The sequence below is a fragment of the Pipistrellus kuhlii genome, unplaced genomic scaffold, assembly GCF_014108245.1.
Source record: "Pipistrellus kuhlii isolate mPipKuh1 unplaced genomic scaffold, mPipKuh1.p scaffold_m20_p_13, whole genome shotgun sequence".
In the NCBI taxonomy this organism is placed as follows: domain Eukaryota; kingdom Metazoa; phylum Chordata; class Mammalia; order Chiroptera; family Vespertilionidae; genus Pipistrellus; species Pipistrellus kuhlii.
Window position 1 is genome coordinate 24,741,547 of NW_023425438.1, and position 27,731 is coordinate 24,769,277.

The 27,731-nt window shown below is 36.8% G+C and overlaps 2 protein-coding genes, 1 long non-coding RNA gene and 1 other non-coding gene across 9 annotated transcripts in view; 3 read left to right on the forward strand and 1 right to left on the reverse strand.

The window, feature by feature from the left end:
• LOC118717354 (ankyrin repeat and SOCS box protein 3) overlaps nucleotides 1–227 on the reverse strand; it is a 57,655-nt gene extending 57,428 nt beyond the window's left edge. The window contains exon 1 of one of the 2 annotated variants that reach the window (XM_036435311.2): nucleotides 82–227. The gene's annotated coding sequence lies outside the window, so the exon portion shown is untranslated. The remainder of the gene's footprint in view (nucleotides 1–81) is intronic. The other variant, XM_036435310.2, reaches the window with a different exon arrangement.
• ERLEC1 (endoplasmic reticulum lectin 1) lies at nucleotides 117–22,763 on the forward strand. 5 transcript variants are annotated; one of them, XM_036435304.2, is made up of 14 exons: nucleotides 117–652; nucleotides 6,342–6,446; nucleotides 8,022–8,102; nucleotides 8,645–8,722; nucleotides 9,338–9,401; nucleotides 10,054–10,088; nucleotides 12,731–12,954; nucleotides 13,046–13,175; nucleotides 16,262–16,423; nucleotides 17,053–17,112; nucleotides 18,291–18,415; nucleotides 20,112–20,189; nucleotides 20,470–20,545; nucleotides 22,663–22,763. In XM_036435304.2, the coding sequence occupies exons 1-14, from the start codon at nucleotides 266–268 to the stop codon at nucleotides 22,732–22,734; spliced, it is 1,677 nt and encodes a 558-aa protein (XP_036291197.1). In that variant the 5' UTR covers nucleotides 117–265; the 3' UTR covers nucleotides 22,735–22,763. The 5 variants fall into 5 exon arrangements, with proteins under 5 accessions (XP_036291197.1, XP_036291201.1, XP_036291198.1 ...); XM_036435305.2 differs by lacking the exon at nucleotides 17,053–17,112 and having other exon boundaries at nucleotides 288–652; XM_036435307.2 differs by lacking the exon at nucleotides 16,262–16,423 and having other exon boundaries at nucleotides 288–652.
• Nucleotides 802–1,972, forward strand: LOC118717356. Its single transcript, XR_004987439.2, has 2 exons — nucleotides 802–1,363; nucleotides 1,810–1,972. It is a non-coding gene; the product is annotated as an uncharacterized LOC118717356 (long non-coding RNA).
• Nucleotides 22,764–27,116: 4,353 nt separating the features above from the next.
• Nucleotides 27,117–27,277, forward strand: LOC118717876. The gene has a single exon (XR_004987635.1). It is a non-coding gene; the product is annotated as a U1 spliceosomal RNA (small nuclear RNA).
• Nucleotides 27,278–27,731: the final 454 nt, after the last annotated feature.

The following is a 27,731-nucleotide window of genomic DNA, read 5'->3' on the forward strand; positions in this document are numbered from 1 at the left end:
GCGCCCGTGCGGGTCAAACTGCTGCCCGCGCCGGACAGCCGCGCGGGAAGGGCGGGCGGGCGCGACCACCGCCTCCCGGACTCACCGGTTCTCTGTGCCGTCACTTCTCCGCCCAAAAGACTGGTCCGAGGCCCGGTCTACAGGCGTTCCCCTCCGGGGGAAGCCGCTGGGTTCGATTCCCCTCCCCGCGACACTGCGGCGGTGAGAAACCAGCAAAGCCCAGCCGCCGTCCCGGCTTCCGTAGCGGACTGCTCGGTGACCCCGGATGTTGATACTCCGCCTGCCCCGGAAGAGGTTGGCGGGTGGGCCCTCCGGGCAGGGGCGGCGTAGCCCGGCTCTCCGGAAGGAGACGTGGCGGCGGCGGTTGGGCCCTGGGCTGCCTGGGCGCTTAAGTAGTCCCGCCGCCTCCTCCTCCTCCTCCTCCCCTCCTCTCCGCTGTGGCAGAGGAGGCTGTGTTGGCGGCTGGGGAAGGCGGCGGCGGAGGATGGAGGAAGGAGGCGGCGGCGGCGGCGCGCGGAGTCTGGCCCCGGGCGGGCCGGTGCTGTTGGTCCTCTGCGGCCTCCTAGAGGCGTCCGGCGGCGCCCGAGCGCTCCCCCAACTCAGCGATGACATCCCTTTCCGAGTCAACTGGCCCGGCACCGAGTTCTCTCTGGTCAGTGCCCTCGCGAGTCCGTAGCCATCTCTCGCTTCCTCCCGGCGTTCAGGGTTCGGCCCCCTTCTTCCCTCGGTATAGTCTACGCTTGTTTCTCCTAGAGCCACCTGTGCAGGCGCATGCCTCCTTCTCCCCCCTCCACAACGCATTCATTCATTCATTCACTCGTACAGCAAGTGTTTCTCCAACACGTCGGGATGTGGATGTGCCCTCCATGCTGAGCCTCGGGGATCCAGCGGTCAGCTGATCACTTTTTCAATCTGTCTCCCTCTACTAGACTCGCTTTACCCACACTCCCTCTCCGGGGAGGACGTCTCCCTAGAACCACATCAGGAGTGCGCACCTTCTCTTCTCTTTGGGAAGTCACTGCTGCAGCTGTTGCACACCGCCCTGCCCCTGGTTACTGCAGAGAGGAGTTCCCCCTCTCATTCACCTTCGTTCTTCTCTCTTTTATGCGCACACGTCCATATGTGCACAGCTCGTTTCCCTTCAAAGCTGCCTTTGAGATGGCAGTTTGGCTCAATGCAGAATGTCCTTTACAGTCTTGATGCATTACGACTGTCCATTAAGATCCCAGAACGTGAGATTTTTATGACCAGTTTTCCAATAACGAACATACATATAACCTCACCGTAATGAAATTCTGCAGTCCTTCTCTTTGGGGAGTGATTGCTGAAAAGTCTTCCTATCCACTGTAAGCCAGTAAAAATGGTGCTTTTCTGATACTTACCCTGTAGTGATTGACTCATTTGTTTCAAACTGAAGTCCTTGGAAATGGAAAACATTAAAAATTTTTGTTCCATTTGCCTATAGTCATTCCACTTGGGAAAACTGTTTTAGGATATTGTCCTATTACTATTTCATTGAAACAAGATGTAAATGGAGAAAGGATGTCATCATTGCCGCAACAAGTTTCTATTTGCAAATGTTAGTTTTTGCTAATATTTCACACCTGCTTTATTCTCCACCCCCAATTTTCAGTTCTCTTATTCTGGCAGTTCAAATTTATCTGAGTAAATATTTGTCTGGGAAGCCAGGCTTATCTTTCGGTTAATGCCATGAAATATAGGGTGGGGCAAAAGTAGATTTACAGTTGTAAGTATACAGAACAGAGTTTATTCTTCTATAATTATTAATTATTGTATTCTTTTCCATAGGAACAACTATGAACCTCATTTTGCCTCACCCTGTATTGATAATATACAAGTTATAAGTCAGATATAACTTCAGCAGGGTTGGGGTTATTGTTTCCAGACAGCACACTTGTAAGGAACATGACAAATGTTTAAAGAATTTGGTCATTAAAATATTTTACTCTTGCACCTGTGTTGTTGTGTGTTTTTTTTCTTTAATTTAAAAATTCATGCTGATATATGGCCCTACCAAACTTACCAATTTATAAATGGATGATTTAAATTATCCTTTTTAGAGGTTACTACCAAATTATTCAGTTTTCTTTCTGGCCCTGCTGTTTACTAACTAGGAAGAGGAAATGCTATACCAACCTTTCACATATCTGTCAATTGTATTTTTTAATTTTTATTTTATTTTATTTATTTATTTATTTATTTATTTTTTTTTTTGCAAAGTATAATCTAAGATGGGAGCAGTTGAAGATTTGGGGAGACTTTTTTTGTCTTTTTTTTTTTAAGTTTGAGTTACTTTCAGAAAAATCTAGATAGGTTTTTTTCTATGAGTTGGCAAAAGGTCTGTAGCCCTCAGGCAAAAATAAGCCCCAAGAGACATCATTGATCTTTTAAGTTTTTTTTAAAATATTTTTATAGTCTTAAGGCTTTCCTACTTATATAATTGAAGCTGCAGCCTTCCTCACCTGGCATTGTCATTTTTTTTTTATGGGCCAGTTGGTTGGACAATTGTGTAAAACTAAGCAGCTGCAGGAAGTAGGGAGAGGGCCTTAATCTCTCTGCCATCTAAAATTGGAAGGGACTGGATTAGATCCGGATTTCTTTTAGGTCTAAAAGTATTTTGTGCTTTAAATTGTCATCCCATTCATATATATCAAGAGATATATAATTATTACAATCTTCCAAATTTATTTGGAAAAAGTATTAAACAGCAAAAATTTGTAAATTTTTAAATGTTTAATTAATATATTCTTTATTTTTTTGCATTAAATTTTTTAATGTATATATTTTCCTTCTGAAATATCACTTCTAAGTCATTAAAGTGTTCAATTATTACTTCACAGAGTTCATGGATTTCAAAATAAAACTACAAAATAAGTGTAATTTTCTCTACTTCTGTTGTTGATATAGAAATGTATTCCCGCTCAAAAACTTTCCTCAAACACTGCACTTTGGAAGAGTGGTGACCTACTCCATGGTAGCATGTTATACATGTTGACAAGTTGTGCCACTGACTTTATTTTATAGCCTCTTTCGGATAGTTCTGTCTCTCATTCTTAATCTTAATTCCTCCAGATTCATGTCAAACATGAGGGATTTCTCCCATGTCTAGATATTTGTATGTAAAGTTCTTTAACCTTAAAGTACCAAGCCCATTTGTTTATTGTCATTATTTTAAAATCTGATTTTTGTCAAGTCACTAATATCACCTGTTACAATGAAAATAAGGTTTAAGTTACATAAAACAAGTTTTTTACACCATCTGTAATTCTATACATGCAAAATTTATTATATTTTATTTGCTTAAATTAAGAGCCTATTTTATAAAATCAGAAGGAAGCATTTTAGTAGTAGATCGAAAAAAAAATTAACTTAGAAATTTGCAAAAGTTTTTAAGATGTTACTTTTTCCCAGTAATTTCCATTACAAAAAAGGGTAGAGTTTGTTACAAATTTTTCTTTATCATACCAATAAGTGACTCTGTTCAGTAAAGAATTTTCAGATATAAGAATTTCTTCTTGATCTGTTTTATTGATGAGGAAAGCAGCCTTTCCTGAACTAATAAAAGACAAATCTTTGCATCTTCACACAAACTAGCAATGGCTCCTATTTTTTGTATGTTTTGCTTTTGTTTTGTTTTGTTTTGTTTTGTTTCTGATTTCAGAGAGGAAGAGAGAATGAGAGAGAAATGGAAAAGTCCGTGAGAGAGAAACATCAATTGGCTGCCTCCTATATGCCTTCTACTGGGGATCGAACTTGAGACCTGGGCAGGGGCCCTATTGGGAATGGAACAGGTGTCCTCGGTGCATGGGGCGATATTCAATCCACTGAGCCAAACCACATGGCAAACAGTTCCTTTTTCCATTGTTAGCATTGTGATGAACATGTCAGCAAATAAGTTGATATTGCTGTAGAATTCAACTCTGAACATTAGAGCTGCAGATACTTCACAAGTAAAGGTGGATACGTGCTAATATCTGCCTTCATTACAGTACAGCAATGATTCTACAATAATTCAGACCATCCATTGTTAAGAAATGTGAGTCATGTTTGAAGAACTCACTATCATGTGTTTTGAATATTGTAAAACATTGAAAGGCATTATGCTATATCAGCTTATTGGCTCAACTAAATATATGTTTATAAGGATTCCATTAGTGTAAATTTGATTTTGCAGCTCTTTCATTCCCCCTCTTATAAATTTTTTTTAAAAGGATCCTGAGGGTGGGGGGTAATAAAAGGTAAAAGGGGCCAAATATGTAGTGACAAAATGATTTGACTCTGAGTGGTGGACACAAATGCAATACACAGATGATGTGTCAGAGAAATGTACACTTGAAACCTATATGATCTTATAAACCAATGTCACTCCAATAAATTTAATTTTTTAAAAAAAAAGGATTTTTGATCATGAACCAGGAATCTATATAGTTATCTAAGAAAAAATTAACAAAAGCTGACCCAAATATATTAAAACAGTTAAGAGCACAGGAAATGGAAACTGTACTTATTGCTGTGTTACCTTGGACAAATTATTTAAACTCTGGACTTAATTTTCTTTTCTGTAAGATGGATAGAACACTTATTTTGAGGAGCAAGGAGTTAATAACTGTAAAGGACTTAAAATTGTGCTTTCATGTAGTTAATACAGCTCATATTTACTGCTATTTTTTCATTTAAATTTATTGTCTTGGGAAAACATTGCCCTAATTTGCATTTGTGTTTAAGATGACATTGGTGTCAAGTAGTACTGATTTTATTATGGTTAAACGTTTTTGTTAAATTGAGACAAGAACAAAGGTACTTAATAGTATAGCTAAATAATATAGTGGTTTCATAGTACTGTAAGAATAGAAAAGATAAGAGAGAATTGAATTATCACAGAACTCATTATAGACTGTAAAATCTCTGCCTTAGTAGTTAGTGATACCTTTGCTATCACAGATTTTTTTTTTAAATAATATCAGTTATAAATGAGATGTTCATTTAAATTACATTGGTTCATATTGATTTGTGACTTGTTTGCTTTATAGTATAGAAAGATTTAGGGAAAGTTTGGTAATATATATCAGGAGTTGGTAAATTACACCTTTGAGCTTGCCCACTACCTGTTTTTGTAAATAATTGTTTTTTATAACATACTCAATCCTATTTGCTTATATATTGCCTATGTACTTTCTTACTACAGTGGCATAGTTGAGTACTTTCACAGAGACCATACAGCCCACAAAGTCTAAAATATTTACTATCTGGCTCTTTATAGAAAAGACTAGAGGCCTGGTGCATGGATTTGTGCACTGGTCGGGGGCATGGCCTGTGGGGATCGGCCAGCTGTGGGAATGCCACTCATCTCAGTCAGCCAAGCAGCATTCCCACTGTGGGAGTGCACTGACCACCAGGGGGCAGCTCCTGCCTTGAGCATCTGCCCCCTGGTGGTCAATATGCATCACAGTGACTGGTCAACTAGTCATTCTGTCATTTGGTTGCTGGACTTTTATATAGAGAGATTTGCTGACCCATGTTATATACTAAAAAAAAAGTTAAGTCAGCACAAATGACCCATGGTGATTTTTTTCTTTTAGAAGTAATTTATTTGTACAGTATCCAAGTGTGAAAAATACAACACTATATTTTGTTCAAGTGTCCCATCTAACACAGTTGCAAGTACTTTTATACATAGCTGTAGATTCTTACATTTAGGTGGTAATTGTTAGAAGTAATAAGTATTCAGTGATAGTGTATCCATGAGCATTGCCTCTTAATATTTTTAACCCATATTTTAACTTCAATTTGTTGCATTACTACTTCTTTCTTTATATTCCAAACTTTCTTTTTTGTTTATAGTTTTCTGTTATATTGTAACACCAGGATAAAGTTTGTCATCTTCATTTTGCCATTTAAAAATACATATGGCCGAAACCGATTTGGCTCAGTGGATAGAGCGTCTGCCTGGGGATTGAAGGGTCCCGGGTTCGATTCCGGTCAAGGGCATGTACTTTGGTTGCAGGCACATCCCCAGTGTGGGGTGTGCAGGAGGCAGCTGGTCGATGTTTCTCTCTCATCAACGTTTCTAGCTTTCTATCCCTCTTTCTTCCTCTCTGTAAAAATCAATTATATATTATATATATATATATATATATATATATATATATGAAGATTATTTTAAAAAATAAAAATACATATGATCTTTTCCCTTTTCCTTTGGAAATATGTTTTAAAATCCTCTATTAAAGTGATGAATAAGTTTGACTGAGGACTGTAAGTTATCGGTGTAATGCAATTTAGCTAGAGAAAGTAATGTGTATTTTTTGTTCTCTGTCTAGCCCACAACTGGAGTTTTGTATAAAGAAGATAATTATGTCATCATGACAACTCCACATAAAGAAAAATATAAATGCATTCTTCCTCTTGTGACAGGTGGGGATGAGGTATGTTTTTATAAGTATATTGATAATCTCTGTCACCAAAGATACTTATTTAAAACATTGCAACTTCATACTTTAAAATTGAGTGACAGGTTTTTAATAATCCTGTTTTGTTATAGTAGTCACTTCTATTATCCTGAAGTCTTTGATTTTACAGTTCATCTTGGAAAAATTAACCACCAATTATTAATGTTTTGAATGAAAATCTAACTCCATTCTTGCTTTCCTTTATAGATATGAGGGTTTTGTAACAAGATATACTTTTTAAATGTTTATGTGACATTTTTAATAGAGAATTGCTAATAAATCTCTAGGCACCTTATGCTTCCTAACTGCCTTAGCTCATGCCCATTTCTTCCTCCTAAACTGCCCTAACTAACTGCCTCTTATCCATCCTTTAAGGCAATGACTTCTTTCAAGATGAAACAGGAGAGGCAGCATGGTAAAATGGAAAGAACATCAGCCTAGGAGCCAGGAGGCTGAGGTATAGGCTATAGTTAGCTATGAAACCTTGAAAAAAATTTGAAACTCAGTTCTTCCACTCAATAAATTTATTGAGCTAATTATGTAATATTTTCATGATCTGTGAAATGAAAATATTAAACTCATTGAGTGCTTCTTAGTTTTGTTCAGATTTGAAATCGGCGATAGCTGTTTAATTTTGTTTTAAACTTACTTAAGCCACAAACCACCCACACACAATCATACACATATGTATATATTTGGCATTCAAATCTGAAGTGTAAAAATACCTAGAAAACTTAAGAAGTACCTTAAAACTTTCAAAATAGTCTACAAGAATCAACTATCCTGAGGCTTTTTTAGCTAGAATTTGGGCAAAATCATTTAAAAATTCTGAAACAGTCCATAAGAATTGTTCAGTAAACTGATACTCCAAAAGCTTTTCTTAAGAGAAGAATGGAAAATTATTATATGGCTCCATATTTTATGCTTCAATTCTTTTGAAAAAAAGTGGTATCACCATAGGTTATTATTGAAGGACTAGAGTCCTGGTACAAGAATTTATGCACCAGTGGGGTCCCTCAACCTAATGTGCAGGGTCAGACTGAAACCAGCCCCCAGGGGGTCCCAGATTGCAAAAGGGTGCAGGCTAGGCTGAGGGACCCCACTGGTACACAATCAGGGCCAGGGAAGGACGAAGGAGGTTGACCAGCCAGGGAGGGATCATGGCAAGGCTCCAGGGCATGTCTGGCCCATCTCACTCAGTCCTAATTGGCCAGACGCAGCAAGCTAACCTACTGGTCGGAGCGTCTGCCCCACTGGTGGTCAGTGCACCTATAGCAACTGGTTGACTGATCAACTGTCTGCCCCCTGGAGGTCAGTGCACATCATAGTGAACGGTTGAGCGGCCTTAGCATATCATTAGCATAATATGCTTTGATTGGTTGAATGGATGACCAGACACTTAGCATATTAGGCTTTTATTGTATAGAATTTGACTTTTTTTCCCTTTTTATTTCCAAGCACTTGTGATTTGGCCAATGAGTTAACAACCAGCAGTAGAGTTGGGTGAAGTTCTAGAATAATTGTAAATATTAAACTCTAGTTCTTTCATAGGAAGAAGAAAAGGATTATAAAGGTCCCAATCCAAGAGAGCTACTGGAGCCACTATTTAAACAAAGCAGTTGTTCCTACAGAGTATGTATTCTATGTTTACTTGATAACTAGAAAATAAATTTTCATCAGCCAATAAGCCCTTGAATATAACTTAATTTCTTTGATGTTGTGTCACTTTTTCAGATGTAAATCTAAGCTACTGCTTGATAGTATTTGTTCACTTAAATTCCGAATAGTGTATGTAGAAAACACCCAATAATACCAATATCAAATAGTATCATTTACCAAACGGTTTTGAATGTTTTTCAGATCAAAATAATTTTCCTTATATACAATTTTAACTAGAAATGCTACTTATTATCTTGTAAGCTATATGGAAAAATGATCCCTAAGCATGCAGGTTATTCTATAGCTATTTTCTTCACAGAATTTTCACATATTGCTAATTAGTGAAAACCATGAGTAGACTTCAGAAATTTCATTGTTTTCTGAGGCATAATAACTTTCATTTAATGAAAGCTTACTCTAAATCTTGGGGAAAACCTTATCTACCTTAAGTATCAAAAAATAACTCAATTGAGTTATGCGGGTTTTGTGTATTTAAATACATCCTTCTTTCTTAGATTGAGTCTTACTGGACTTATGAAGTATGTCATGGAAAACATATTCGGCAGTACCATGAAGAGAAAGAAAGTGGTCAGGTATGTTTTCCTTCAAAATACCAAATATGGCCAAAACCGGTTTGGCTCAGTGGTAGAGCATCGGTCTGCGGACTGAAAGGTCCCAGTTCGATTCCGGTTAGGGGCGTGTACATTGGTTGCAGGCACATCTCCGGTAGGGGGTGTGCAAGAGGCAGCTGGTCGGTGTTTCTCTCTCATCGACGTTTCTAGCTCTCTATCTTTCTCCCTTCCTCTCTGTAAAAAATCAATAAAAATATATTTAATTTAAAAAAAAAACAAAATACCAAATATGCCCTGGCCGGTGTGGCTCAGTTGGTCAGGCATCATCCCATGCACCTAAAGGTTGCCAGCGAGATTCCGGGTCAGGGCACATGCCCTGGTTGTGGGCTCAATCCACAGGAGGCAGCCAAATCAATGTTTCTCTCTCTCCTTCCCCTTTTCCCTTCCTTTCTCTCTTTAAAAATCAATTTAAAAATTTTTTAAAGAAAATACAAAGTATGGAACATTATAAAAGGAGAACTCTAATAATGAGATTAACATTACTTTTTAACATTTTAACATTAACATTTTAAGTTTGTATTTTTGAAAAATATATTTGCAAAATACTTATATTTTTTGTTTTATTTTTAAATATAGAAAGTAAATATTCACGAGTACTACCTTGGGAATATGTTGCCTAAGATCCTTCTATCTGAAAAAGGTTTGTGTCTATACTGACTTGATAGTAACGCTGGAATTTGATATTAAGTAAATGTTCAGTTTGGGATTTAAAAAATTTTGTTGGAGACTATGAATTTTAAAAACACTAAAATAAGTTTCTGAGCAACTCCTTAGAAAACTTTTTCAAAAAGATATTTTCATTATTTTCCACTTTAACAAACATTATGCTTTTTTCTACCTATTAATATTTTTTAAAATCTCATAAGATATACATGTTAGTGTTATATAGTGCTAGTCCTGCTTGACTTAAGCAAAGTTTTTTATATATTGAAATAAATATATATTGTAGATGTATCCCTCAAGTTGTGGAATATTTTATTAATCTGTATTCAAATTAATCATTAATTTATGATTGAACTTTTTACTGAGATAAAAATACTTTAAAAGAATAGAATACTATTGTGACCAGGTTTTTTTTACATCAAATAGAGTATTTCCTAGGCAAAGATTAAATATGACTGTCCTTTCAAATAACACAGTTCCAACTTGGTAAGACTAGTAAGATAAAAAAGTACATGCATGTTTAGAAAGAAGTTTAAGATTACAGAGTTGATTGAAAACTTAATCATTTGTGCCTTGTATGTAGTCACTGTCATTCTTTATATTTTCCTTACTCATGTATTATTTCACAGAACAAGAAACAGAAGAAAAGGAAAAATCTAGAGAGGCAAGTGACAAATGTTGATTTTTCTCTCTTAACATCTGTTAGGCATGAATTTATATAACTTTATTGACAAATATAGTCATGTGTTATTTAACTGTATCAACTATCTCAAAAGATTGGGTGAATGAAATTTGCAGTATGTTAGGTTTTTCTGAGAAAAGTTACACTATGATACTCTTATTTACTTTGAAGTTCATACAAAAATAAGCCATTTTACCAAAGGCATGTCTGGGAAAGCTTCTATAATATCATTATATCACCTCTGTACTTAACAGAGGTTCCCTCTCTTTAACTATGAGAACAATTACAATTAAGCTTTTGTGTTTGGTCTCTATCTCCTGTGGGTAAAACAGATAAAACTATGTAGGCCCTAGCTGAGTAGCTCAGTTAGAGCATAGCCCCAATACATCAAAGTTGTAGGTTCGATCCCTGGTCAGGCATATGCAGGAGTCAACCAATGAATGCATGAATGGGTGGAACAATAAATCAATGTTTATCTCTTTTTCTTTCTCCCCTTTCCTCTCTAAAATAGATAGGTAGATAGATACATAGATACATAGATAGATGATAGATAGATTGATTTAAAACTATATAAATAACAAGATATCAGACCACAGGCATATTAAAAACAAGGACTGTCTTTATCTCTTTACCCCCTGCAGGGCAAAGCAGAGTGCCAAGCATAACAGAGGCACTTCATAAATGTTTATTGAATGTGAATGCATAATTGATAACTGAATTGGATTATTTAAAAAGAATGATTCTTTAGGGTACTTAATCACAATATTTAAATGCCCCTGTAGTTCACTGAATGCTTTCTGAATCTTAAGAATTTCCAGGGTTAGCCGAAACTGGTTTGGCTCAGTGGATAGAGCATCCACTTGCGGACTGAAAGGTCCTAGGTTCGATATCGGTCAAGGGCATGTACATTGGTTGCGGGCACATCCCCAGTAGGAGGTGTGCAAGCGGCAGCTGATCGATGATTCTCTCATTGATGTTTCTAACTCTCTATCTCTCTCTCTTCCTCTCTGTAAAAAAAAAATAAAAAATAAATCAATAAAATATATTTTTTTAAAAATTTTCCAGGGTTAAATTATTGATAGAGGATATTTCTCTAAATGACTTTATATCAGAATGATACTTTTATTAGAATAAACTGAAATGACAGCAGCCTTAAAAATTACTTAAAAGGGATGCATATAATTTAAAGGGTGGCTTTGGGGAGAATTGGTAAAGCTAAATGTAGAAACACATGGCATTGCTATTTTAAGATATTCTAATTTTACACACTACCTTTTAGATAAAATATTTACTGTGGCTCTGGAGGATAGCAAGATGAAATTCTAAGTGTGAAATTATGGGGGGGGGGGCCAATGGTAAGATATGTACATAGATAATAATTTAATTTAAAAAAATAAAAGACTTAAATTGAAAAATATTGGGGGGGAAAGTGTGAATTATAAAGGAAAGGGTAAAGGAAGAAAATTAACATTTATTGAGTACTGATTTTTAAGGCAAGTTTTGTGCCAGGCATGTAACAAAAGATAATGCTTAATTCTCCCACAACCTTAAGTATATTCAGAGTTGGCCAAAAGTAGGTTTATAATTGTGAGTACACAAAACAGTTTAGTCTTATATTACTATTTATTAATTATTATTTTCCATACAAACAACTATCAACCTACTTTTGTCCCACCCTGTATATTATTACTATACTTTTACAAATGGCAAACTAGTAAATTCAAAGCTTAGGTTTGAACCCAGGACTCTCTAGTTCTAGACACTCGCATGAAAATAACATATAAGAAATCACAAAATATTTTTCTCTGGAAACATTTATTTATTGCCTATTGGGACATGCGCTGACAGGGTACCAAAGTGATACAAGATGAGCTCCCTGCCTCCAAAGCCCTTACATTAGGTTTTTCTTGTATTTGTGTAAATGATAATATGGAAGCTAACTCTCTAATAATCCTTGTCTTCTGAGGTGTTCTCCCAGTTCCCCCCATTCCATGAAAATTTCTCCATTTTTCTTTTGCTGGCTTTAAATATATTTATTAAAGAGTTTATGTGCTGAAAAATTATGTCTATTCATATTAATAACAGGGAAAAGGAATAAGCAGATTAATAAACAGTACAGTATTTAGATTCCTGTTTTAGAAGATAGTGTTTTATTATGTAACTCCACATTTTTTCAAATCAAACTTCAAATCTCTAGAATCTAAGCTTTAACACAGCCATGCACTGAGAGTTTAGTAAAGAAAGCACTGACCAGCGCCACATAGTATATTCCTACATTTTTATCTTAGTCTCTTTCTTTAGAACTATTAAAAATAATTCATATTAAAAATGATATTATAGCCTTTTATATAAATGTGCATTTACTTAACATCTTCCTTTTAGTACTAAATAAAATTTTCATTTTTTGCTGTATTAAACTAGCTCTGAAATGTGTTTCCTCAAATAAGAATTTATGAGTCAAAAGACTATTAAAGGGAGAACTCATAGAAATACATAGAAATTACCTTTATAAATATTAGTTTGTAAATAAACTGTAGTTGTCTTCCTTTCAGATTAAGTGCTTCTCCCATCTTCACTCTGCCCCCATTTCTAATGAAAAGTTTGTTCTATACTCTTTTTTGAAGATTCCCACTAAAAATATCGAAGGTCAGATGACACCCTACTATCCTGTGGGAATGGGAAATGGTACACCTTGTAGTTTGAAACAGAACCGGCCCAGATCAAGTACTGTGATGTACATATGTCATCCTGAATCTAAGCATGAAATTCTCTCAGTAGCCGAAGTTACAACTTGTGAATATGAAGTTGTCATTTTGACACCACTCTTGTGCAATCATCCTAAATATAGGTAGGATGTGGATTTAATATTTTAAGCATGAAATGCACATGCTTTAAAGTTGCCATATGCTTAATTTTAATGCTGTATTCTTACTGAACAGATTTCGAGCATCTCCCGTGAATGACATATTTTGCCAATCACTGCCAGGATCACCATTTAAGCCCCTCACCCTGAGACAGTTGGAACAGCAGGAAGAAATTCTAAGGGTGCCTTTCAGGAGAAATAAAGAGGTATGAGAATTATCTAATAGTATTTTCTCAGAATTTCCTTTTCCAAATAATAGAGTACATACAATAAATTGAGTATATTACATATAGCTTTTCTTTTAATAATTGATATTTGGCCTATGGTTTGCCTTTTAAAAATGGATCAAGCTTCATTATAAAAATAAATAACTTCTTTCTTTTCAAACAAAAATACAAATCTGTCTATCAGAATTTTGTTTGATGTTCTGCCTGTGTTAATATGTTAATATAGAGATTACTAGACTATTAGGAGTCTATTTTATGAAGTTCTAAACCCTCCTTCTTGCCCTCCCCTCTCCCTTTCTCTCTGAAATCAATAAAAAAATAGTTTAAAAAAATAAATAAAATAAACCCTATTACACAAACTACTATCATCTTACTTCTATTGTAATAATTTTTCTTAAACATGACAATAGATTTTCTATCCATAAGAAGCAATAATAAATGGTCATGCTTTTATTCTTCATACTTGTCCTTATCTCAGCTGCAGGTTTCACTATGCAGTATTGTTTTTCTTCACTAACCTTACTGTAGCCCAAAGCACAAATAAAGATTTGTGCAAGAATGGGCTTTCATTCCCCTGGCTGCCTGCACCGCCTTTTCTCTGGCCATAGCAACCTTTCCACTCCAGCCCAGAGCCACCTTTCTGCCTTTCCATGCTGCCCAGAGGCTCGGAGCAGCTGGGGTGGTGCAGAACACCTGCGTTGTCACGATGGCAATGACGCAAGCATCCCACCCAGTCCCTAGCTGCTCAGCGCTTCTCTGTATGCAAATTAACCTGTCATCTTTGTATTAATTTGTATACTCACTTCTGATTGGCTGGTGGGCATTGTGAAGGTACTGTCGATTAGCATATTACTTTTTTTTTTTTTTAAGAAGTGTGTTTATTTTTAAAAAAATATATTTTATTGAATTTTTACAGAGAGGAAGGGAGGGGGACAGAGAGTTAGAAACATCGATGAGAGAGAAACATCGACCAGCTGCCTCCTGCATAGCCCCTCATCGGAGATGTGCGCGCAACCAAGATATATGCCCTGGACTGGAATCAAACCCAGGCCAACGCTCGATCCACTGAGCCAACGCTCCATTCACTGGAGTCCACAGGCCAACGCTCCATCCACTGAGCCAAACCGGTCTCGGCAGCATGTTAGTCTTTTATTAGGTAGATAGTTTAGTCTGTTAGGCCTTAGCTCCTTAGAACTATGTTTCATTTTTAATGCTCAGCATTTAGTACCAGGAGCATAGTAGGCTCTGAAAGTGGAAAGAGTTATACATAAAATTCAAGGTCCTTTCAAAAGATAAGAAGCCATTTTGGCAATCTTTGTTCTTCCTTAATATTGAAGGGGAGACAGGATAAGGTCATTAGAATCTAGAGTAACTGCCCAATGACTTCCAAGCTGAAATAAAAAGAACCACAGTTGGTCAATGGCCCCTCCAGCAGATGAAAGAGGACGTATTGTCTACTGTACATTTACTAGGAACCCTTTTTGTATTTAATTTTTAAAATTATTTTATTCAATTTTAATTGGTACGCTCACTTCTTCAATTCTGGTCTAGATTCTTTTCCTCTTCATTCACTGTCAGTACCCAGCTTCTAATTCATTCACCCCTTTCAGAACTATCCTCTTCTCTTCACCCTTCCTCTTTCACTCCCTTACTTTAAATCCTCTTCATCTCTGGCCCGGGTTCTTGCAGCTCCTAAGTTGGCTCCTCACCTCCTGGTTCATTCTTACTCGTCCCTCTTCCCTGCCATTGCTGAAGTAAGTAATTACTTAAAAACCTGATCACTCCGTGTCTTTATCCAAAGCCTATAACAGAATGTCCAAACATCTTGGGATTGTAGTTTTTCACCACATAGTGCCTGCTTATCTCTCTAGCTTAAATATCATACCATACCTTCCTCACACCTTTGCTTTACCTCTTCCTCAAGTTCACAGGTATATGCACACACAGACACAAAACACATGCAGACATTCACATAAGTCACAAATTATTATTTATGCTTTAAGCCTTAACCAAGGGTTTTCTCTTTGTGAATTCTTCATGTTCTAATTTGTTGTTTAAGTCTGTTTGAATTACCCTTACCTCTGTGAATCTGCTGGAACCTGCACCCTTATATACATATTTGCTCTCCCTCAGTTTCTCTTTACCCTGCTTGTTATTCTTTACCCATAGTAACCACAATTTTTTATTTTATTTTATTTTTTGCCGAAACTGGTTTGGCTCAGTGGATAGAGATTTGGCTGGCGAACTGAAAGGTACCAGGTTCGATTCCAGTCAAGGGCACGTACATTGGTTGCGGGCACATCCTCAGTAGGGGATGTGCAGGAGGCAACTGGTCGATGTTTCTCTCTCATTGATGTTTCTAACTCTCTATCCTTCTCCCTTTCTCTCTGTAAAATATCAATAAAATATATTTTAAAATATATAGATATAGATATAGATGTATATATATATATATTTTTTTTTAGTTTAACAGACATTTATTCCTTTAATTGAACAACCTCTACACACAAAATAGATGGTTTAAAGTAACCACATTTTTAAAAACAATGTAGAAAACACAAAATCTAACAAGTATCAAAATACTTTATAAAAATGAGACAAGCCTAGCCAGTGTTGCTCAGTGGTTGAGCATCAACCTATGGACCAAGAGGTCATGGTTGGATTTTCGGTCAGGGCACATGCCCATGTTGAGGCTTGATCACCATTAGTGGGTATACAGGATGCAACCTATTGAAGATTGTCTCTCAAGATTGATGTTTCTATCTCCCTTTCCCTTCCTCTCTGAAGTCAATACAAATATTTTTAAGAGATAATAATGATACAAAATATATGAAATGGAAATTATCCCTGCATGGGAATAATGGTCACCATACCCCTAATAAGTAAATGGAACTAACATTTTTTAAGAATGGCAAAATCCATTTTTTTTAAAAAGACACTTAAAAAATTGAATGGACAACTTTTATTTTCCAAGTTTTCTACAGTATAAAAATAATAATGTAAGTCATAACTGAAAAAACTAAGTGTGGCAAAGAAGCCCTTAAAATATATGTGCTTAATTTTAGGAAGATTTGCAATCAACTAAAGAAGAGAGATTTCCAGCAGTCCACAAACCCATTGCTGTTGGTTCTCAGCCTCTGCTCACTGTTGGAACAACCCACATATCCAAATTGACAGACGACCAACTTATAAAAGAGTTCCTTAGTGGTTCTTACTGCTTTCAAGGGGTGAGAAGTGAATGTTCCATTTAAATACTTAGTTTACAGCTTTTATTTGCATATTATTTAGTCAAAGGGCATTAGCAACACTGAAAAAGTTTTTGGTCTATATAGAGAAATGGCAACATTTTGGAAGCCTCTCAATGGACATTTTCTCTCTGCATCTTACTGTACTCTAATCCAGAGGCATTATCATTCTCTTTATTCACAAGCTAAAACTTGACCTTTATTTGACAGACGATATATATATAACTGAGAAACATGTGATTCTGGTTAACCACTGGAATAGGCATCAATGATTATATAGCAATCACATTTAAAACTTGAGTTAACATCTACAAAGGTAAAACTTCGACTCTGACCAATAGCTCCAGTGAGACATGCACTTAAAGGGGAATTTTCATTTTATTTTATCAAAGCAGTACAGCATTTGTTCTCTGCATTTGTCTATTATTTTGTCAGTAATTTTTAATTTTCAACAATGTTATTGCTATTTCAGGTGTTTTATATAGATAGATAGATAGATAGATAGATATATTCTATTACTATATATATTTCTATTACTATTGTGTGGCAATATTGAGAGAGGCCCCAATCCCCCCTTCTCTGTATGTAACTTGATCTGTTTTTTTCTGTAGGGTGTTGGTTGGTGGAAATATGAATTCTGCTATGGCAAACATGTCCATCAATACCATGAGGTATAAAACAGCATTTATGTCAGTCTACCACTAGATGTATTAGTTTTAAACATTTTTATGTATATACATAAATGTAGGTATAACCTTTTTTACTTATACAGAAAAGATCTACTAAGTATCATGGAGATCTTTCCTTATCAACAACAACTGATCTTTTCAGCAGGTACAGAGGATTATGTCTGTACCCACATGTATTTAGCCAGACCTCTAGTGATGGACCTTTAAGTTACTGGTATAAATAGGAAGAAGGAAGAAGGAAATGAATACAGAAAGGAAGGGGTTCGGGGAAGGAAAAGCGGGGAGAGAGCATTAAGTCCACATATAAAACAACATGTAGTTAGTGTTTAAAAATGAATAAATAAACCCGGCCAGGGTGGCTCAATAATTGAGCATCAACCCACGAACCAGGCAGTCACAGTTGATTCCCAGTCAGGGCACATGCCTGGGTTGCAGGCTCCATCCCCAGTCAGAGGTGTGCAGGAAGCAGCCAATCAGTGATCTTCTCTTCATTAATGTTTCTATTTCTCCCTCTTCCTTCCTCTCCGAAATCAATAAAAAATATATAAAAAATAATAATAAAAGCAAAATGGGAAAGGGGTTTTCTGAAGTCTTGATGCAAAAATGAGCTTGGTGTCAAATGAGCAATGTGAAGAGTAGTGTCATTTGAATGTTTGCATTTGAAGGAATAGAACATGGAGAAAGGCTGAGTGGAGCTGCAATGGTTCAGGGTAAGAGATAGTGGCCAAAGATTTAATTAAGAATCACAGTGGTCTGTGGTCATATCATCTAGGTATGAGAGATTAAATTCCTGGTTGGGGGGAGATGTTGGCAATGGAAATGGAAAGGAAGAGTCTGAAGCTGAGAAAATCTCCCAGAAAACAAATTGACAGGAATGATAGATGTAGGAGGAGGAGGAAATTGAAGAGTCAAAAGTAACTATGTCTGAAGCTAGTCTGATTAGAAAGTAGTTTCCTTTTCCAGTGAAACAAGGAATAAGAAAGATAACCAGCTCAAATTTCTAAAGGTCAAGTTTGACTAAAACATTATTACCACTACTGGTAAATATAGGTATCCAGTGTGCATATGAGCATAGGGACTACAGCTTATAGACTATCAGCATAAATGTCTACTTGATGATATCAAGCATGCACTATTATACACGTTTCTTCATATATTAGGACAAGGAGAGTGGGAAAACCTCTGTGGTTGTCGGGACATGGAACCAAGAAGAGCACATTGAATGGGCTAAGAAGAACACTGCCAGAGCCTATCACCTTCTAGACGATGGTACACAGACAGTCAGGTAAAGATTAACTTTTTTTTTGCCTTTGGATCGATTAGTAGAATATTTAAAACTCAGAATATTAAAAAACATAACAAGTAAAATATCTGATCAGTTTTTTTCAGAGATATCTCTTAGGGTAGTTTTTTGGGTTGTTTTTTTTGTGGGGGGGGGCGGTACGGGGAGGAAGATGGGGGAACAACTTAGTGTAGTAATAGTTAAGGCAAGTCTCTGAGGTCCACTGCCCTGGATTCAAATTCTGGCTCTTCACTTAACTGCCTTGGGCAAATTTCATAGTTTTCTTAAGCTTCACTTTTCTTTTTTTTATGTATTTTATTGATTTTTTATAGAGAGAAAAGGAGAGGGATAGAGAGTTTTAGAAACTTCAATAAGAGAGAAACCTCGACCAGCTGCCTCCTGCACTTCCCCTACTACAGATGTGCCCTCAACCAAGGTATATGCCCTTGACCAGAATCAAACCTGGGCCTTTCAGTCCGCAGGCCAAAGCTCTATCCACTGAGCCAAACCCATTAGGGCAAGCCTTACGTTTCTTATCTATTAGTATTTGCCTTAAGGATTATTGTGACATTTAAATAAGGCAATTCAGGCAACAGTTTGCAATAACTTTTGGCTGCTGCCAAAACTTAACAGTGCTGGATGCTATGGTAATAAGAGTGGTGGTGGTGTTAGCAACAATGCTCAGACCAGTGTTAGGTCTGAGGTTGTTACAAAGCATTTGCATCTTTCATGTGTAATGTTTACCTCTTTAAGTTACTTAGGTCTATGTAAATATACTCTAGCATTTCCCTTTGTTATTTAACTTTTGTGAAGTTATGGTTGAAAATAGTTCAACAGTGGCTTTTTAAAAATCTACCTCATGTCTTTTGGGCTAATAGGTATATCTTATTATAACTTAAGTAAATTAACCTCTTGTTTCCCAATAATAACTAAGCTTTAGCTTTTCTAGTAGTGTATTGCCTAGTGAATTTTAAATTATTTCATTTTTTTCCCCTTCTTGGGTATTAACTTTGTTCTTCCTAGCACAGATAGTACAGAGAGACTGTTTTCAGAATGTGCTGACTTCTTGGGCTAACCAAAACCAAAGTTAGCAAAATTAAGAAATAGGCATTTAAGTATTAGAAAAATTAAACTACTAAACAGAAGGATTTTTCTTATGTTTGTGTATGTTTCATGTGAAAATAGTTCATGGCAACAAATAGTGACGCTCAGAGTTTGAAGCTAGCAGAATTAAAGCTTTCTTTGGATCCTGCTTGTTTGGAATTTACATATTAACCTAGGCTTTATCTTTTTATACCTGCCCTACAGCATTTTTATGGGTGGAGCAGGATGGAGGATGGGAAGAAGGGAAAACTCTTCCCCTAAGCAAACAATATACAGGACTGGAGAAACTGTTAATTTTAAAAGAACAATGTTTTTAAAAGCAATTAAACCTTAATGATTTGTATACAGATAAATAATATGCAAGTTTTAGATCATTCTTATTAAACCACTACAAAGTATCTCAACTTTATATTCTCTTTATAGAATTTGAAAGATTCTCTGTGACATAGCCCTAAAAATAGGTATTTTTAAAAAATATTTTATTAGTCAGATTTTTTTTCACTAATGCACAACTGAACCTCTGTCTTCTCCTATCTATCACAATTACTCTAGTGAAATTTTAGTTTAATAAAGCATTTGTGTTTTTCTGATTCAGGATGGTGTCACATTTTTATGGGAATGGAGATATTTGTGATATTACTGACAAACCAAGACAGGTGACTGTAAAACTAAAGTAAGTTGGACCATCAAATTATGTTTCATGTTTTTTTCTTTAATCTGTTACCTATGGGTGAAAGTTTTTATAAATGTAAAATGTAATTATGAATAATTGTACTTATTCATAATCATTAGTATTTTATAATAATTATTAAATCATAAATAATAAAGTATTATTCAATTCTTTATTGAATTATACAGGTCCACTTATGTTGAATTTTTAAAGCTTAAGAGGAAAACAATTAAAATTAATTTTTTATGGTTTGGGCAGAACCTTAAAGTACTCTCTATTTTAGGTGTAAAGAATCAGATTCTCCTCATGCTGTTACTGTATATATGCTAGAGCCTCACTCCTGTCAGTATATCCTTGGGGTAAGTAAAAATAATAATACTCAGAAACTTTTACTTTTTAGCATTAAGTCCAGAAAGACCTTCAGGAGTCTCTAACATTTAATACTACTTCTTTAAAAACTATTATCTTTTTATTGGGGTATAATATGCATAAAATTAAATGCAAAGATCTTAAGGGTTGAGTTTGATGAGTTTTGACAATTTTATATAAAATATACACACTAGAGGCCCAATGCACTAATTCATGCATCCCAGTGGGGTCCCTTGGCCTGGCCTGTGGGATCAGGCCAAAACCAGCTCTCTGACATACCCCCAAGGGGTCCTGGATTGTGAGAGGGTGCAGGCCAGGCCAAAGGACCCCACCAGTGTACAATCAGGGCGAAGGAGGGATGCAGGAGATTGGCCAGAGGGGGAGGGACCATGGGAGGGCTCCAGGGCGTGTCTGGCCCATCTCACTTGGCTGGACCCCAGCAGTAAGCTAACCTTCTGGTCAGAGCGTCTGCCCAAGGTGGTCAATGCATGTCATAGTGACTTGTCAACCCAGTCGACTATCTGCCCCCTTGTGGTCATTGCACATCATAGTGAGAGGTTGAGCAGTCTTAGCATATCATTAGTATACAGTATTACGCTTTGATTGGTTAAACAACTGACTGGTCAATCAGATACTTAGCATATTAGGCTTTTGTTATATAGGATGTGACTCTGACTCAAAACCAAGTGTCTTTCAGTTTTTCACTGCAGAAAATTTTCTTATACCCCTTCCCTGTTAATACTCCTGAATCCCCAAAGATACCCCTGTGTGATTTTGGACACTATTCATCAGTTTTGCTTATTTTTTTTTTTATATGAATGTAATTATATAGCATACAAAATTTTTTATGCCTGGCCTCTAACTCAACATTTTTCAGACTCAACCATGTTGTATGTATCAGCACTTCAATGTCTTTTTATTACTAAATAATATTCTTTTATATAAGTATCCCACATATGCTTCTCTCTTCTTCTATAGATAGATATTGGGTTCTTATTTTTTATTATATGAATAAGGCTGGCATGAACATTTTTTTACATCTTTTTGTGGTCATTTGATACCTTCCTCTGCTATTTCCCATCCAGCTCTTAGAACAAATTTATTTCTGACATAATTTTATATTTCTATCATTTTCCTTTAACTTTTATGGCTTGCTTTTCTCTGCTAAAATTCTCCATCTATTCATACATGTTGTTTACCTTTCCCACTATTTCCTCCATCATATTTATTATAATTATCTTAACATATGATAATTTCAACACCTGGCCCTTCTTTGGGTACTTTCCTTTGCCTTCTTGAAGTTTACACTGATTATTTTGCCATAATTGTCTCTTTTTTGTTGTGTGAAACCTAACTATTTTTAACTACGTATTCCTCTCTTATTTTTGTCCTTTATTCCTTTTTTGTCTCATCTCTTTTTTTATTGATTTTTTTTAAGAGAGGAAAAGGGAGGTGGGGGGGAGAGAGAGAGAGAGAGAGAGAGAGGAGAGAAATATCGATTGGCTGCCTTTCGCATGTGCCCTGACTGGGGATCACACCTGCAACCTGGGTATGTGCCCTGACTGGAAAGCCAACCTGCCACCTTTTGGTGTATGTAACAACGCTCCAGCCAGCTGAGCCACACTGACCAGGGCTCCCTGTCATCTCTTTTACTTAGAGATAAAAATTTATCCTCTATCTTTTAGGTATTTTATATGGGTGACTAAAAATTGTTTTTCAAAAAGCTTAATTTGTAGAAATAACTATGGTTTATCTAAAACAAGTGCTTGTATACATTTAACAAATTTATATACAGGTATTCATTCAGCAGAATAATACTGAATAAAGAAAGTATTCATAGCTCTCACCGTTTTGCTCAGTGGATAAAGCATCAGTCTGTGAACTAAAGGGTTCCAGGTTCCAGTCCGGCCAGGGGCATATGCCTGGGTTTCGGGCTCAATCCTCCCCAGTAGGAGGCAAGCAGGAGGCAGCCAATCAATGATTCTCTCTCATCATTGATGTTTCTATCTCTCGATCTCTCTCCCTTCCTCTCTGAAATCAATAAAAATATTTTAAAAAGTATTCATCTTAGCAACTTTTTAATAATTTTATTGTTGTTGTTCTTTAGGTTGAATCTCCAGTGATCTGTAAAATCTTAGATACTGCAGATGAAAATGGACTTCTTTCTCTCCCCAACTAAAGGGTAATAAAGTTCAGGGGAAGAAAAGATCATTGAAAGTCTTTATGGTTTCTCACCATGTGTCTCATTATAGAGTTCTCAGCCACTGAGCCTCATCTAAAGGATCATATAAAAGGACTCTCAACCACTTTGTGAATACATGTGTATATATAAGAGGTTACTGATAAACTTCTAAGGCAGACATTTGTCTCACATTTTTCATTTTTGTTCTGTCTTATGAACTGGTTGTGTTTTTCTTTGCTTGGATAATGTGATTCCAAAGTAAATCTCACCCAAGCAGTTTAGACTCCAGCCTAATGAAATGCCATAATGGTACCTATTGAAAGTTTTTAAATAATAGATTTATTATGTAAATTATAGAATATATAACTAGTTAATGAAGTAAAGATAATGAAGAGAGAAATTGTTAGGTTGTTTAAATGGGAGACTTTGTAAACTGTGTTCTAGTGACTGAAATCCTTTTCAACAAATTTTTATTTTGCAACTGCTCTCTAGCCAGTATTGAACTAAAAACTGGGCACATAGTAGAGCCTCACATATAAGTTTTCACCTCTGTTAATCCCAAGAAATTTATTTATAATAGGTTTCCCCTCTCGTAGAACATTTATCTATTTCTTTCTCCTTGATATGAGTTTGTTTCCCTCAAAGTATGTTCCTAGTGTACACAGTCAGTGCTTCTTCTCTCTTGTCTTAGAATGACTCACTCTAACAAAACATACTCTGCTGGCTGGCCTTTGTACTTGCCTACTGTGTACCACAGATCTTGTTCTGGACAGTTTTACAGCACAATATTTAAAGTGAATAAAATATCCATAGCAATGTCGTCATACAGTCAATGGCAGATCATTTAGTTTCTTTATTTTCTCCACTACCCTGTGGCACACAAATTTATCCTGTTGTATTTTAGATATACATATCTAAGGACATAAAAGTGGCCATAAAATACTTCACTTTTTCTCCTTTTCAGTAGTTCTGGTCAAAGATTTTTTCGTTAGAGAAAAGATTAATACAATTGGCTACTGAAAGGCTGTTTGGAGATTTTAGTTGGAAATCACACATACGGAAAGAACACGCACTTTAAATACAAACCTAGGCCCAGATACGGGCTTTAACCTACTAGCTGTGTGATCGGGGACAGATCAGTTAACCTTTTTGGGCATCACTTCCTCTTCTGTAAGGAGGTGCTTGTGTCAGTGTCTAATCTTACTGTCAAAAGCCAAGCCCAGCACTCGACACCAGGTTCCCAGAGAGTGTTAGCTTATCTTCTAATAGTGTCCTTGTCTCCTGTTAACATAATAGGATTAGAGACCAAAGCCATTAACATTCATTTATTTAATGAATTAAAGGATCATATTTATTATATCAGTGAACTATTGATAAGACAAATGGAAATACTCTCATATTTAGATCAATGGTATAGGAGGGGAAGGAGTTAGAATTGTGAAAGGTTAGTGCTAGAAGACTCTTTGAGAAAAATTAGGCCAAACGCTTTCTCTTGTAAGTGGGGGGATTAAAAAAACTGTATTAGAATAATTTAGCTCAGAAGATTTTAAAAATACATATCATAATTATTTTTTAAATAAAACTTTTTTTAAAAAAATAAGTCAGCCTTCTGTCTTGGCTAACAGCTTCAACTTCTTTGAGGGGAGAACTAAGCCAGCTATCTCCATGTTTCTCGTAAATCTTGGGTCCCTGATCTGTAATCTATGTAGGCTCATTTGATCTCTAAATTGTTTGCTGCTACCTCTATGCAGCCATCCTGCTTTAAAATAATAAATAGGCTGACTTCCTAATAGATAGGGGAAAGGTTCAACTATGATATGCCTAAGGCATTCTGAGAAGTCTTTTTCAAAGTGAAGACTCTATTAAGATGGTTACTCTCTCAGACCTACTAACTCAGATTCTTTTGGACAAAGCCTATGAATCTGCATTTTTAATGCGCTTCCTCAGTGATTCTCTATTTTATTTTTAAATATGTATTTATACATTTCAGAGAGGAAAGGAGAAGGAGAGAGATAAAGCATCAGTGATGAGAATCATTGATTGGCTGTTTCCTGCATGCCCCACACTGGGGATTGAGCCCACAACCTCAGCATGTGCCCTCACGGGAAATCAAACCTTGGCCTCCTGGTTCACAGGTCGATGGATGCTCAACTACCAAGCCATGCCGGCTGGGCTGATTCTCTTTATTTTAAATATATTCTGCAGTGATTGAGAATCGCTGACTTAGGAACTTCTAACAAGGACACGCATACTAATCCTCCTGATTAGAGTTTCAGGGGGAAAACTAATAACTCACCTAGTTTGACATGGAGCCTTTTTTGTTTTGTTTTATTTTTTGTTTTACCTGCTTTTCTTCAAGATGCCACTAGATGGGGCTTGTAAGCCACCTCTAGTTTATATCCTTTTGTCCTTGATTAAAGAAACTTGGCAACAGAAGACCACAAATTATCACAGCTAAACTGAATAGCAGGCATTGTGTTCAGTCCCTGGCGCACTTGTTTTTTCAGTCAGTCTGACCTGATTTCTGACAATGCTTAAACTTCCTAGCACATAATCAGGCCAAGTTATTGACATAAAAGACCTTAGCTAAACAGGAAAATAAAATAATAATAATAATGATAATAATAATAATAATAATAAAAAGCTTTAACTTTTGAATGAGTGGGATTTGTGATCAAAATTTCAAATGAAAATAAAGCATCAGCTTTATACTAGGATCTGTTTTTAAACTCTTCCTGGTGTTGGGTGATTTTATTTACCGGCATTTCCATTTGAACATAGAAGTCTTTCATAGATATGAATGATATATGGTGATTTGGCTTTTAAAAATCCATTTCTCAATTTCTTTTTTTCAGTTGTTTGGCAGGGGTGGTAAAGAAACCATAGACCGCTACATACCCACATAAAATTTACTTTCAACAAATATTTGCTAAATAAATGCATGTACTTGATGCTTCTTTCTCACCCACACCTTATAAAATCTTCCCCAACTACCTCAATTCCCATGGGTTTGCTACCAGTCCTTTTGCTGTTGTTAATCTTCACCCAAGGATATTTTGCCATTGCTGGGGATCAGACCTGCAACTGAGTGAGGTAAGTGGCCTTGAGACCAGAATCGAACCCGTGACCCTTCAGTTTGCAGACTATCACTCTATCCACTGAGCCAAACTAGGTAGGGCCCAGTCCTTATTTTTCAGTGTTTGATGTTTGAAGGGAAAAAATTTATTTTCCTCAGTTTTACAATGGTTGGAAAGTCAAGTCTGTGATTTCTAAGGTCGAGAAAGGAATTGAATTTTTAATCTCCAACTCCCTGGGTTGAAAACATTCTGGTTCTGAGGTACTCTGGACTCATCCAAGAAAGTGTCTAACATAATGGACTCTCTGAAGAACACAATTCCCAGGCGTAGCTTTCCTTGGAGATGTGATTAATAAAATTGCATCTTATCGTTTCATTGACATACTTGGTTACTGAAGCCAAACAAATGAGCAAAAAGCTTTCATCAGCCCTTGCTAATCTCAGAGGTGACGCGCCAAGCCTGAAGCACTCACACAGGATGAACCCTCTCCTCGTGCTGCAGCCACAGGAGGTCACACAAAGCGCTCTTTGTGGACTGCTCCACTTTTCAAGGTCTCCCTGGCACCCCAACAAGCAGCACTTCGCAAAACATCAGGCTCTGCATGGAAAGCGGGATCCCCACATTGGGAGTCCATTGAAAGGTCTACTCATCAGCATGCTCCGTGCAGCTGAAGGTTCCGGAAAATGTCAAAAGGGCAAACATGCACATAACACGGAACACAGGCAAACAAACTGAACCTAACTTGGCACCAGCTACACTTAGTTTTTAGAAAGCAGAATTATCTGTTTATTGTTCTTAGAGGAAGGAAAGTTCGCCAGTATCTCCATAAGTAATGAAGTAATATCTTTGATAACATTAATATCAAAGGTATTGGACCTGAAGAGATTGCCTATTAACTATCTCTATGGAAAACCAAATGTCACCAAATCCACACTTTTATTCAAATTGCCATATACTTTAAAGGAATCGGTATCCTCCCTTCTCGCCCTGCAAGAACTAGTTACTCCTTTCCTCCTCTAATTCCTGTGCGGTTGCTGGAGAGTGTGCCTTCATGTTCAGTGTCCTCAGGCTGCACCATGAGCCAAGGAATTCCAGTGAATGAATGCAGGCTGGCTGGCAGTTCCTGGGCAGCCAGGTGGTCCCTTGGGAAAAGGTGCCCTAACTGAGTAAACAGAAACAGGAGTTGTATCCTCCCAAGTCAAGACCCATGTCCCCTTTCATTAGAGTCCTGCTGATTATCCTCCTGGGAATCTAGAGAAGGCTTCAACCTCTGTCCCTGAATAGATATTAAAGTCCAACTTGATACTTACCTGGCAGGGGAGATACCATGAGCATGCAGGTGGTTTGCCCAGGATTGGGCTTATCTATCGCACTCTGGATGTGCTGACCCCTGCCATTTCCCCAAATGTGGGAAACAGCTGCATAATGATTTGTGGTAGTGGCTGTGTTTGTGCTCTCCCCTGGAAAAAAAAAAAAAAGGAAGAAGAAGAAGAAATCCAACTTGAGCCCAGCTCAGTTCATTTAATTCCCAGTCAGGGCCCATGTCCTGGTTGTGGGCTCAGTCCCCAGTGGGGTGTGTAAGAGGCAGACGATCAATGCTTCTCATCATTGATGTTTCTATCTCTCTCTCCCTCTCCTTCTCTGAAATCAATATAAATTTTTTTAATTAACAAATTAAAAAAACAAACAAAAAAAAAAACCTTGAGCTCTGGCCGGGTGAGTCAGTTGGTTGAAGTGTAATCCTGTACACCAAAAGACTGAGGTTTGATTCCCAGTCAGGGCACATATGTAGGTTGAGGGTTCCATCCCTGGTCAGGACAAGTACAGAAAGCATCTGATGGATGCATCTCTCTCAGACAATGTTTCTCTTTCCATATCCTCAGGTGAAGATCTTTTAAAAACCAATAACAAAAAATA

Bases quoted from the DNA above. Each gene is read 5' to 3' on its own strand.
- ERLEC1 (XM_036435304.2), top strand. From the start codon at position 266: ATGTTGATACTCCGCCTGCCCCGGAAGAGGTTGGCGGGTGGGCCCTCC. The intron at 12,955-13,045 runs GTAGGATGTGGA...CTTACTGAACAG, and splicing joins TGCAATCATCCTAAATATAG to ATTTCGAGCATCTCCCGTGA. The intron at 13,176-16,261 runs GTATGAGAATTA...GCTTAATTTTAG, and splicing joins CTTTCAGGAGAAATAAAGAG to GAAGATTTGCAATCAACTAA.